This window comes from Acanthochromis polyacanthus, chromosome 8 (genome assembly GCF_021347895.1).
Source record: "Acanthochromis polyacanthus isolate Apoly-LR-REF ecotype Palm Island chromosome 8, KAUST_Apoly_ChrSc, whole genome shotgun sequence".
NCBI classification, from domain to species: Eukaryota; Metazoa; Chordata; class Actinopteri; family Pomacentridae; genus Acanthochromis; species Acanthochromis polyacanthus.
The window spans coordinates 35,687,430-35,700,878 of NC_067120.1; the positions used below are offsets into that span (position 1 = coordinate 35,687,430).

General features: G+C 38.4%; 1 protein-coding gene across 3 annotated transcripts; it reads right to left on the bottom strand.

Moving 5' to 3' along the window:
• Window positions 1–2,333: 2,333 nt before the first annotated feature.
• LOC110962219 (uncharacterized) lies at window positions 2,334–13,064 on the bottom strand. 3 transcript variants are annotated; one of them, XM_022210138.2, is made up of 9 exons: window positions 12,730–13,064; window positions 11,370–11,573; window positions 9,613–9,780; window positions 8,598–8,744; window positions 8,180–8,326; window positions 7,582–7,713; window positions 5,954–6,099; window positions 5,533–5,875; window positions 2,334–3,842 (listed from the first exon to the last, which is right to left on the bottom strand). In XM_022210138.2, the coding sequence occupies exons 1-9, from the start codon at window positions 12,971–12,973 to the stop codon at window positions 3,520–3,522; spliced, it is 1,854 nt and encodes a 617-aa protein (XP_022065830.1). In that variant the 5' UTR covers window positions 12,974–13,064; the 3' UTR covers window positions 2,334–3,519. The 3 variants fall into 3 exon arrangements, with proteins under 3 accessions (XP_022065830.1, XP_051807562.1, XP_022065831.1); XM_051951602.1 differs by lacking the exon at window positions 8,598–8,744; XM_022210139.2 differs by lacking the exons at window positions 7,582–7,713; window positions 8,180–8,326.
• Between the last annotated feature and the right edge of the window lie 385 nt (window positions 13,065–13,449).

A 13,449-nucleotide genomic window follows, 5' to 3' on the forward strand; every position in this document is an offset into this window, starting at 1 on the left:
GTTAAATACATGATTAACTCCACACACAACTAATAGTTTAACATTTACTGAAGGACAATAAACCATAAAACTGCAGGTTTTATTGGAAATCATAGAAACAATAAAACAACAAGACAAAAGATGACAACAAAGAAATAAAGAGATTTATAATGACACACAAAACCACCAGAAAGATATGCAAAATAAACACAAAGACACACAAAATAAAGACAAAATGCAAAACAACTCAAGAAGAAAACAATCACAGACACAAAACAAGAAGACACAAGATGGCAACAAAGAAATAAAGGGACTATAATGAGACACAAAATAACCACAAATGCACATGATACCACCATGCTTGACAGTAGGTTCTGTACATGCTGGAGATAATGCTTCGTCTGGTCTTTTGCATATCCTCATGTTAGCAGGAGGAAGATAAAGCTGGAAACTGGACTCAAATGATCACAGAATCTTCTTCCATTTCCTGACTGTCCAGTTCTTGTGTTCTTGGGTCCATCGATGCCAGGCTATCCTCCGTCTCTCATTGATCAGGAGCTTCTTGACAGCCTTGTAGGACCTTAAGTCATGATCTAGAAGTCTGCTGGAACACTGGACACCAGTTTGGTTTGACCACTGTGAAGCTCCTGTGATGTCATTCAGTGGTTTTTCTGCACATGTGGATCAGTCATTTCGTGCTGAAGAAACCCTTGGATCTCCAGATCTTGGCTTGTCCTTCTAGCTGTTGGTTTGTCTCTCTTTCTGCAGAGTGAATCCAGCTGCTGAAGGACTGCATCTGCACTTTCTGGCTGAGAATCTGTATCTTCAGCCGTGTTTCTTACGTTAGGTTCTTTGTTTTCGAGTTGTTGTGCGTGAGTTTTAGGTCGTTTTGGACAAACACAATTTTTGGATATTTTTTAACTAGTTTTGGACAAATTCTGAGTAATTTTAGGTAATTTCAAGCTAATTCCAGATAATGTTCAAACAGTTTAAAGTCCATTGGGACAAATTTTGAGTCATTTTGTAACTTTTTCACTCACTTTGGAGTAGTTTTGAGTTATTTCGGACCAACTTTAGACTCGTCTGATCACAGAATCTTCTTCCATTTCCTGAGTGTCCAGTTCTTGTGTTCTTGGGTCCATTGATGCCGGGCTATCCTCTGTCTCTCATTGATCAGGAGCTTCTTCACAGCCTGGTAGGACCTTAAGCTATGATCTGAAAGTTGGGTGAAAAACTGGACACCAGTTTGGCTCCTGTGATGTCGTTCGGCAGTTTTCCCTGTGGATCAGGATGCAGACATTTCTTGCTGAAGAAACTCTTGAATGTCCAGATCTTTGGTTTGTCTTCAAGCTGTTGGTTCGTCTCTATTTCTGCAGAGTAAATCCAACTGCTGAAGGTCTACATCTGCACTTCCTGGCTATCTGATGGCAGCTGAGTCCTTCCTGGCTGAGAATCTGTATCTTCAGATGTGTTAGGTTCTTTGTTTTAGCCATTTTTGTCTCTGAAGAACTTCCAAATGTGCTGCCTTTATATAAACCCGAAGCATGGCAACAAAAATTGTGTCTTTTAACAAAAAGCAGGACCTTTCTTAGTGGATCATTGGTACCAAAATGACCCAATACTCAAAATTTCTTATGTACTCTTATGGAACCAATCAATTTGAAGTTTTTAATGGCATTATAGGATTTGCGTAGTATTTTGGCTGTTATTGTACTAAAAGAGATTAACACTGAAGACCAAAGAGTGATTCTTAATGCAGTATTTCACAAATGAATGGGGTGTCCAAAAACTTTTATCCACCACTGTACAGCAGTATTTCGACAGTAGGTGAACACTTTATTCAGAATAATAACAATTTGTCAGGTAATTTAATATTTTTTCTACTGTAAACGAACAAAATATTCTCAATTTTAGATTTGACTTTCATCAATCTTTGCGTAGCTGCTCAGACTTCATTCATAGATATTATTCAAGGTAAATACTCTTTCTTGTCACAGAATATATTGCAAAACACAAAGTTCTACCCCTTCATAGTGCCAGACTTTTTTCAAAATCCTGCTAATTTTAGATCTGACTTATTCAGTCGTAGTGTGTTTGCTCACACCTCTACATCACCAAAATACATGTAAAATATTCTATGCTTGTCTGTAGTCCCATGCTAACCTCTTTATTCTGTGTTTTGGAGAAAAAACAAACAAAAAATGTACGTACATAAATCTAATCATTTTTTTGCTTGTTTGTTGCAGTGTGTCCCTTCATGGCCAGAGTTTATCATCTTCCACTTCAGCTTGAAATGAATTCAGCAGTAACACAAAATTCAAAAGTCAAAAAACAGACTGTGAGACCCTGAAAGGTTTGTTGGGTGTTACCATTTTTATGATTGACATAAAAAATACAAAATTATAAAACATATTTAAAATAAAGTCTTTTTTTAAAAAGTAACATTCAGGAGATTATGACAACACTTTTAAAAATACAGTTAAAAGGCGAGAAAAGGTCGAGAAAACTGTCATAAAATAGAAAAACAAATAGAAAATAAACACATTTTCATACATATCAGTTTAGAGTAGTGCTTTTTTAAGTCACAGTTTAATTCTCCTAAAATAATCAATATACATGTTTTAGTAATTACTCTGTGTTTAATGCAGATTCATTTTGAGCAAAAGCTACATCCTCCTGCGAAACTACAGCACTTTAACAGCTGGAATAAACTGAATTTTCTCTGTTTGAACACAAAGTTTATGAGGTAAAAAAGTGTGGTTGTCTGTTGTAACAATCAAAAATAAAAATAATGATTAGCTGCAGCCCTTTTTTTGGCAGTTTTAGTCTTTGAATCTAGTGTGTTCCATAGGGATCGACCTATTTGTGGGTTTATCGGGCTGAATATTGGAGTTTGACAAAGACGATAACTGATATTTGGAGCCGATAAACATTAAATGTGATGTTTTAACAGCATGTGATAGCAGAGAACCTGTCATCCAGAACTAAACGTCTACATTAATAAGGGTGACTACAACTGAATATGTAAAATAGAATTAAAAGTGATTCTTCTAGTTAATCTGTGGCTGCCTTCTAACTTAGCTGCTAGCTGTTATTTCCTGATTTGTGTTTCTTGTTCAGATATTTCTCAGACCACATCTGCTGTTCTTCTCCATTTTCTTAATATTTCACTGTTTTATCACTTTAATTGTCCACTAAGGTTCAGATCTTAAAGCATTAACTACTGCTTTCCAGACTCTGTTTCAGGTCAATCTGTGGCTGCCTCCTAACTTAGCCGCTAGCCGTTAGCATAGCCGTTAGCCACTGTGAGAGAAGCTAATTCCCTGGATTATGTTTCTTGTTCAGAGACATTTCTGAGACCACAGAGTGGCAACAGGCATCAGATCTGAAGCATCACATAAAAAGAAACACTGATAATTGTAAAAATGCCAAATATCAGCCCCAGCAATCGATCGATCCCTAGTTTTATCCCCCAGATCGTGCTGTTACAGAAGCTTCTACCTGCTTCCTAAAGGGACATCGAGCAGAAACCTGATGAAACTATAAGAGGATTTGGTATGACATTCTGTTTCCGCTCCTCACGTATTGCTCCAGGTTCTCCTTGTGGTATTTGGTGCTGCTGTGCTTCTTGATGGTGTCCATCTTGAACACTCTGGAGCCTTTGATCAGAGCCATTTTGTGGTACAAGGAGGAGGCGTGGAGGCGGCAGACGTGGCACCACATGTGGTCGAACCTCGGCGAGTAGCGGAGGAACCAGAACATGCTGAGCCACTCCTTCCTGAAGCGAGGACGCGGTCGACACGACGGACTCGCCTTGCTTTGGTCACAGTGAATCACCTGATCAGGTGAGAGCGGCTCCGACCCTGCAAGGACCGACAGACACATGAAACGTCTGCAGAAACCTGAACCTAAACTGACTGAAATATGCTCTGAAGCTGCAATGGTTAATAATGCAAAATAGCCTGACAGAGAGAAAATACAAAATCTCGGAAATGAGAAACAAAACTGTCAAAAAGTGAGAATAAACTCCAAAGACTTGGAAACAAGACATGAAACAACAAAAATGTAACACAAAACAACAACAAAGATGTAAAAACAATTTGCAAAATCACTAGAAAGTTACGCAAAATGACTACAAATACTCGGAAACAAACACAAACAGCTAAAAAGTGACAAAACAATCACTCAAAGACTCAAAAACAAGAAACAAAACAGCCAGGAAGTGACACAAAATTAGTACACATAAGACACAAAACCACCACAATGTGAGAGAAAAGTACAGAGATGCAGAAACAAGACACAAAACTGCAAAGATGTGACACAAAGACCTACAAAAACTTAAAAACAAGCTGAAAAATAGTCAGAAATTGACACAATACAACTACAGAGACTCAGACACAAGATGCAGAAAAGCCTGAATGTGACAAAAATGACTACAAATACTCAAAAACTAGAATTAGAACAGTCAGAAAATGACTCAAAACGAGTACAAAGACTTGGAAACAAGACAGAAAATAGCTAAAATATGACATAAAACAAGCATAGAAACTCAAAAACAAGATGCAAAAAGGCAAGAAAGCGACACAAAACAACTACAAAGATGTGGAAACAAGACACAAAACAGCCATGAACTGACATAAAATTAGTACAAGTAGAGACAAAACCGCAAAAATGTGACACAAGGATGACAAAGGCTTTAAAACAAGTTGGAAAATGACCAGAAAATGACACAAAACAACTACAGAGACTCAAAAACAAGACACAAAACAGCCAAAATGCAAGGAAAAACTACAAGAACCGGAAACAAGCTGCACAGAATCCTAAACGTTACAAAAAACGACTACAAATACTAAGTACTACCAGAAACTGCCACAAAACAGTAAAAGCTCACAGAAACATAATGCAAAACAGCTCAAAATAGCCTACAAAGACTCGGAAACAGGTCACAAAATAGTAAAAACGTCACACAAAGTGGCTACAAAGCTTGACAGACAAGATGTAAAACGGCCAGAAAGTGACACAAAACAGCTACAAAGACTCAGGACCAAGACAAAACAATTAAATGATTCGTAAACAAGACGCAAAAATGCCAAAAAGAGGCACAAAACAGCTACAAAGACTCAAAAACAAGACAAAAAGTGGCCAAGAAGTGAGAGAAAACTACAAAGACGACAAGATGTAAGACAAAATGATTACAAGGTTTTGGAAACAACATGCAAAAAGATCAGATAGTGGCACAGAACAACTACACAGACTCAAAAAGGCAAGAAATTGACACAAAACAGTTATACAGACTGAGAAAAAAGACATAAAATGGCCACAAAGTGACACAAAAAACTACAAAGACTAAAAGAAGTGATATCGTAGCTTCTTTTTATAGGTGAAGAACATTTTGACAACAGAAACCAACCAGGAATTTAAGATTAGAACTCATTTAATATGTTGTGATCCAACAAAACAGTTGAATCCTGTAGATAAACAACAAGCAAACACACTTCCTGAGGTGAAATGCTCAAATAAAGCCAACAGAAGCTTCATGTTCACTAAACTTACATTCAAGAACTTCCTCTTCTATCTCGTAGATCGTCTCAGCGCTCTGCTCTGGTTCGATCCCAGCAGCTGAAGCCTTCATGTCTTCTTGTTCTCCTGCAAACTGAGACAACTTGTCCTTCAGCTCCTCCACCCTCCTCTGCAGTCGGTCACAGTTCAAACAGGATGAAGAAGAGGAGGAGGAAACAGGAAGTGATGAAGAGGAGGCATCTGACTTTCCCCTCAGAGGTGGAACTTGAAGGTTCAGCTCCACCGTGAGCTCGGAGTTGCAGGACGACGCCTTGGACTGAGCTCTGGACCTGATGGAAGCTTCCAGAGACGCCTCCAGAGTGTTTCTGAAGAAGTCCTAAAACATCACGTCGTGTTTGTTAAATCTGTGAAATTCTACAGATAAACAGAGAGCAGCTATTTGTTGTAGTCGTACCCTGAAGCTGAGCTCCGTGTTGTCTGCAGCCGGACGGTCGAGTGTTTCGTCTTCAGGCTTCTTACTGATGTTGGTGTTGATCTGGATGAGCGACTGCAGCACAGATTTGACATCTCTCCAGGGAGGAACCGACGGCTTCTTGAAACCTGCAGTTTACAGTTTAGTCGGATTATCAGGTTAACTTCATTCCAGGGACACAAATTTCAAGCATTGTTGAAGCAACAGTACAAGTTCTTCCAACACGGACATCTCTACCACCAGACTTCATTTAAAATATTTCCAATTTTAGACATGACTTTACAGGGGGTCCTCAGTTTACGACGTCCTCAACTTAGGGCGTTTTGTTGTTACGTCGGAAGTGTTTACGGAGAGGTCCTCAGTTTTCAACGCACGCCATTTTGTTGGAACTGGTTACGTGGAACCAGTTGGTGAGCAGAGTGGACGAATATGTCGAGAAACTGAGCTAGAAGACGGCTTTGTTTACATTTGAAGGTTGTACAGCACCTTGAATTGCACTACATTCGCTAACTTTTTGCCCTTCATTATGGCTCCCAAGCCTAAGTCAGGCTCTTCTGATGGCAGTGCTTCAAAGAAAATTATCTTTGGTATTCATGACTTCTATGAAGAACTGAAAGATATCGTGATGCACGTAACAGCTTTGTTTACACTTTCGGAGCTCTGACTTGCCGCGAAAATCGATTTCCATTGCGTCTTAGGAATGTAATGATTAATCGATAAATTGCCATTAATAATTTCAAAATACATTCACAGAAAAGGCAGAAAACAAAATCAGTAAAAAATAACTAAGACACAAAACAGCCAGATTGTGAGGAAAAAACTACAAATACGTGGAAACAAGACAACACTGCAAAAATGTAACACAAAGGATGACAAAGACTTAAAAACACGTTGAAAAATGGCCAGAAAGTGACACAAAACAACTACAGACACTCAAAAGCAAGACATAAAACAGCCAAAATGTGAGAGAAAAGCGACAAAAAGAATGTGAATGTGACACAAAACCACTACAAATACTCAACAACTAGAAGCAGAACAGCCAGAAAATATCTCAAAACGAGTAAAGACTTGGAAACAAGTCAAAAAACAGTCAGAAAGTGAGACAAAACTATAAAGACTGGGAAACAAGACACAAAACAACAGCAATGTTACACAAAACGACACAGACTCAAAAATAAAACATAAAACAGCTACAGAGTGACATAAAACAATTACAGAGACTCAAAAATAACCACCAGGGGGTGCGTCTTATTCTTCAGTTAAATTAAAGACTGCAGTTTGTTTGCTGTGTCTAACTGTAGCAACCTACAGAGGAGGTCACTTTGATTACAGGCACCAGAGCAGAGAGCATTGCGGGGGTTTAGCTTGTAAAGGGGCACCATGACAAAGACTTCTGTGATGGTTAATGGCTTCTGGATGGAGTCTACACAGACACCAAATGACTTAATTGAGTTGCTAATGTAACCTTGTAACCTTGGAGATAAATGTCAATCGTTATCCAGGTGTCGATCTTTGAGAAGCTACAGCGGCTGACAAGAAACACATCAGTTTGATCTGACTCATACTCATTTAAGTAGAACAAGCAGAATTTCTGAAGGTGGTATTCTGACCTTCTGCTGCCTCCGATTGTGTCTGAAGAGTTGTTAACGTCTCCATCTCTTCTCTTTTAATCTGCTTCTCCTTTGACTTCATTGACAGTGAGTTTCCTTCATTGTATTCCAGGTGCAAAGATGGAACCCAATCTGCAAAATACATCAATCATTAAAATACTGGTTTTGAAGATGTTTCTTCTATTCCCAAACACTCCCTAAGTCAGAATGAATATTCCAATCATTTTAACTGGTTTTAAACTGTGACTATGTTCCCTGTCCAGGTAGCATCAGCCGCCATCTTTGTTTTGGTTCAGACACAGGGAAACAATCTGTAAAACCCCTTAAAAATGTTTTTTTTGAATTTCATATACATTTCAAAACCTTAGAAAAAGTGTTTAATACACTCTTCTGGCTGCCAGTAAATTTGCTTTAGAGAAGTTAATGAGCTACGGGCACTTCCATCTTGGCAAGCAGAGAGCATTGTGTTGGTTTAGCGAGCATTGTGTTGGTTTAGCGAGCATTGTGTTGGTTTAGCGAGCAATGGGCACCATGACAAAGACTTCTGTGACACCTCATGACCTTTAGTCAATATTCATAGATTTGGTGCTAATCCGACCTTCTGCTGCCTCTGATTGTGTCTGAGGAGTTGTGGACATCTCAGTCGGTCTCGTCTCCATCTTTTTTCTTTTTATCTGCTTCTTCTTTGACTTCACCGACAGCAAGTTTCCTTCATCGTAATACAGTTGTAAAGATGGAACCCAATCTGCAAAATATGCCATCATCAAATTCAGAGAATGAAACAATATTCAAACCATTTTAACAGGTTTCACATTTCAGATCATTAGAAAGTGCCATAAATTATCTCCTGGCTGTCGGTGAATTTGCTTTTAGAGAAGTTAATGAGCTATGGGCACTTCCATCTTGGCAATCAGAGAGCATTGTGGGAGTTTAGCTAGCAATGGACACCATGACAAAGACTTCTGCGACACTTAATGACCTCTGGTCAAACTTCATAAACTTGTTGGTATTCTGACCTTCTGCTGCCTCCGATTGTGTCTGAAGAGTTGTGGATGTCTCCGCTGGCCTCGTCTCCATCTTTTTTCTTTTAATCTGTTTCTTCTTTGACTTCATTGACAGTGAGTTTCCTTCAATGTAATCCAGGTGTAAAAATGGAACCCAAGCTGCAAAATACTTCAGTGTTCAAAATACTGGTTTTGAAGATGTTTCTTCTATTCCCAAACACTCCCTAAGTCAGAATGAATATTCCAATCATTTTAACTGGTTTTAAACTGTGACTATGTTCCCTGTCCAGGTAGCATCAGCCGCCATCTTTGTTTTGGTTCAGACACAGGGAAACAATCTGTAAAACCCCTTAAAAATGTTTTTTTGAATTTCATATACATTTCAAAACCTTAGAAAAAGTGTTTAATACACTCTTCTGGCTGCCAGTAAATTTGCTTTTAGGGAAGTTAATGAGCTTCGGGCACTTCCATCTTGGCAAGCAGAGAGCATTGTGTTGGTTTAGCGAGCAACGGGCACCATGACCTGTCTTTTTTCTTTTAATCTGTTTCTTCTTTGACTTCACTGACAGCGAGTTTCCTTCATTGTAATCCAGGTGTAAAAATGGAACCCAATCTGCAAAATACTTCAGCAATCAAAATATGAAGATGTTTCTTTTGTTCTCCAAACAATCCTGAAAACAGAATGAAATAATATTCCAACCATTTTATCTGGATTTAAACTGTGAATCCGCCATCTTTGTTTTGGTTCAGAAACACAGGAGCAACCTGTAAAACCGCTTTATTTTTTTTTACCCCCACAGTGAACAGTTTTATATTTCAAATACATTAGAAAGTGTCATAAAGTATCCCCTGGCTGCTCATGAATTTGCTTTTAAAGAAGTTAATGGATTACAGGCAGGTCCATCTTGGCAAGCAGAGAGCATCGTAGGAGTTTAGCTAGAAACGGGCACCATGACAGACTTCTATGACACCTAATGACCTCCAGTTAAAATGTGTGAGTTTAACATAAACTTGTTGGTATTCTGACCTTCTGCTGCTTCTGATTGTGTCTGAGGACTTGTGGACATCTCCGTTGGTCTCGTCTCTGTCTTTTTCCTTTTTTTCGGCTTCTTCTTTGACTTCATTGACAGCAGTAGACAGCTAGCTGGTCCAGAGTTTTCGTCATGTTGATCTAGGCGTAGTGATGGGAACTCATCTGAAAAATACCTAAATAGTCAAAACACTTGTTCCCAAACACTCCCCTTGTACATCTGGGTAAAATAACATTCAGACTGTTTTTTCTTTTTTTTTACTGGTTTCTAATATGAGACATCGTTTTCCATCCAAGAAGCTGCAGCAACAGTCTGCATCTTTGGTTTGTTTGTTTTAAATCATGCAATTCACAGAATATTTTTCACTCAGATTGTCAGAAAAGTTTTTTTCAATGATCTCAACTTATATTAAACATACACTATCATTCAAAAGTTTGAAAACTCACACTTTTATTCATGAGCTAACATAATTGCACAAGGGTTTTCTAATCATCAATGAGCCTTTCAACACCATTATCTAACAATGTAGCATTAGAACACAGGAGTGATGGTTGCTGGAAATGTTCCTCTGTACCCCTATGGAGATATTCCATTAAAAATCAGCCGTTTCCAGCTAGAATAGTCTTTACCACATTAACAATGTCCAGACTGGATTTCTGATTCATTTAATGTTATCTTCATTGAAAATAGTGCTTTTCTATAATAAATGAGGACATTTGTAAGTGACCTCAAACCTTTTGAATGGCAGTTTATATTTCAAAACAAAGGACAATTATTTAAACGACCTTCTGGCTGCTGGTGAATTCAATTTAAGAGAAATTAACGGGTAGCTTAGTGACTGAACGTACGCCAATAGATGACAGCACAAGCTGGACCTTCTGTTTATAGGGTTTTAACTTGGGTTGTCATGATTAGGTTTAATCCCTGGTCCACTCTGAGTTCTGTAATTGTTAGCGTCTGCCAATACAGAGTCACAATCCAATAGCATTTAAATACATTAAAGTTACTCAAATTAATTCAATGTATTTACTTAAAACCTGATATAATTTACAATGCATTAAGAAAAGAAATGCATCTTTACACTCAAGCTGTTCTTTAATGTTATGTAAGTGGTCAGGTACGTTGGTAGAACAATGTCTGAAATGTAGTATTAGAGGGCAGGGTTACTGTGGCTCTACAAAATATAAAAGACGGCGAAAACCTATGTTTTCTGCATGAATGCAAGAAATCTACTTTAGATTAGCTGTAGGAACTCTTTCTGTTAATATTGTAGAGACCAGAGGAAGCACCACTAAGACTACGAGCAGTTCATGTAAGCAGAGAACGTTGTGTTGGTTTAGCTGGCAGTGGGCACCAACATAAAGTCTTAATGGTCTTCAGTTGGTGCTTCTGTTCATTTCTGTATCCCATGAAGGTTTAGCAGAGCCTCCTTTTAAAAATCAAGCGTAAATGGACCAAAACAGCAACATCAGGGCAGGACAAATCCCTGTTATGCTAATTTTGCGTTACCAAATGCTCTATTACTGATTGATAAGGCTGCCAATTATTGATTTATTTACCTTTTAGCAGTTTGTATCTCCAGTGTGCTTGCCACAAAGACCGTGTTTACGTTAAAGTCAATACTGATCAGTTAAATGTGCCTCGATCTGCTCCAGTCCTGATGTTTAACATGCCTTGTTTTCATTTAAAACTTGTTGACATTATTTTTTCTACTCTACAGTCTTTGTGTGCTTATTATTGTTGACATACTGACCTTCTGTGGCCTCTGATTGTGTCTGTGGAGCTGTGAAAGCCACTGCCGGTCTCTTCTTTAATGTTATTTTCAGTTTCTGCTTCTTCTTTGCCTGCACTGACGGCAGGACGCGCTCGGCCCGTCTCAAGTTTCCATCGTTGTGACCGAGGTTTAGAGACGGACACCAGTCGGGATCTGACTCCAGCATCTCATACGCTGGTCTACCTGTAAAAGCACAAAGTGTTTGTTGGTCTCAGACACAGCAGGGGAGACTGTAACCTGTATGATAGAAAGTTCAGAGCTGCAACTAATCCAACAATTGTTCAATGTACAACAAAAATGTACAAAGAAAGGCTCCTTATGTCAAAATAAAGCAGTTGAACGGGGGTTCATTTGTTGGCTTTCTTATCTTCTGAAACAACAACTAAACATTAGGTGCTGACCGGTCATCGAGAAGTTTGGAAATTTTCTTGGTGTATCTGTCTTGTGTGTATTTTATTTATTTATTTTTTTATTCTAGAAATTGTTTTCGTCATTGTCTTCACCAACAGTGACAGACACTTGGCCGTCTGGAGTTTCCTTCATTGTGGAAAATAATATATAATATTTCCAATCATTTTTATCTGGTTTCAAAATTGCGACTCTGCTTTCTATCCAGCTGCCATCTTTGCTTTGGTTTGGAAACAGAGGCACAATATTCAAAACCGGTTAAAAATGTTTTCAACCATAGAGTAGACAGAATATTTTTCACTAAGACAGTCAGAGGAGTCTTCTAGTAATGTGGATTTATATTTAATATACATTTCAGAACATAAGAATTGGGAAGCGGATCCGTCTTGTGTGTATATTTTTTGTTTTTTTCTAATTATTTTTATTTCAGATATTCATTTTGATAATAATTTGTTTTAGTGTAGATGCTTTTGAAAGTTCTCGTATTTAAAAAATGTCTGAGCAGTTATATCAGTATTTGTGTAGACATTTAAAAACTTAAAACTAAAGTTTCAAACCTCTAAATATCTAAGATTTTTCAGTGTTTTAGAGTTAATAAGCCTAAAAAGCCTGAAAATAAAACTCAGGCTCCAAATAAGAAAAAACAAGTCAACGAGGAGCTCTGGGTTTCACGTTTTGACAAAAAATACAAATAAAATAAAACAAATAAAAGCTAATTGATCAAAAGCTCCAAATATGAACTCCTTACCATGTTTTCAACAGTATCTTCTAAACTTTGAACACAAGAACTTCTAACAAATCGTCTCAGTTTGAAATAAAGCTGATGGATGACAGAAAAACTTGAGCTTTTATTGACAGGAAGCCGCAGGTTGTTTGGTTTGAACCACAGACTGTATGTAAAGACTTTCTACTGTCTATGGTTTGAACTCACCGGAGTAAAAGTGTCGAGAACAAACCCTCATGGAGGACGGGATGCTATCGAAGGTGATGTCGCTCCGGCCCACGGCGGCCACCCAAGCCGCCCTCCGCCGCCTTGTCAGCTCCGATATCTGTCCGCCTTCGTTGGTCCTCCAGGCGGGGAAACAGTGGAAGGTCAGTCCGTTGGGGAGCTTCCGGCCGTGGTGGTCGTGAGACCGACGGCGGCAGTTCTTAACGCAGCAGTTTCTTCCCCCCATTGAGCCGCAGAGAACCGGAGATAAACAGTGAAGCCAGCAGCACCACAACAAACTACAGCCAACAGTGATGGCTGACCTCCCACAATGCCCTGCGGCGTGACGATGTGTGACGCCATGGCGTTCGCTTTTTTTTCAATTTTGCTTATTTTATTTACCTATTCAGTCTTTCTTTATCGTGATTAACTTGCCGTTTTTGCCACGATTATGAAGAAAAATTAGAAAACACATAAAATATTAATTTATGATCTATACAACCAACATTTAAGACGCAGTAAAAACACACAGACGACAGAAATCTGAAAACGCAGTATCCTGATTTAGTAATAAATATATGTAAAAATAAAGCAAATAAGCCTTAATAATTAAGTACTCGTTATTTATATGGGGCATTAAAGCAGTAGACGGTGAGCCAAAGCACTTTCGAATGGGATTAAAGTAATATAAGTTTTATATAAATTTACCCTGCTAATTAAGAT

What these genes read in the sequence shown, in the direction of transcription:
- LOC110962219 (XM_022210138.2), bottom strand. Translation starts at nt 12,973, where the DNA reads ATGGGGGGAAGAAACTGCTGCGTTAAGAACTGCCGCCGTCGGTCTCAC. An exon ending in ACAATCGGAGGCAGCAGAAG is followed by an intron (nt 8,327 to 8,597) that starts GTCAGAATACCA and finishes CATATTTTGCAG; the next exon opens with ATTGGGTTCCATCTTTACAA. An exon ending in ACAATCGGAGGCAGCAGAAG is followed by an intron (nt 6,100 to 7,581) that starts GTCAGAATACCA and finishes TGTAAACTGCAG; the next exon opens with GTTTCAAGAAGCCGTCGGTT.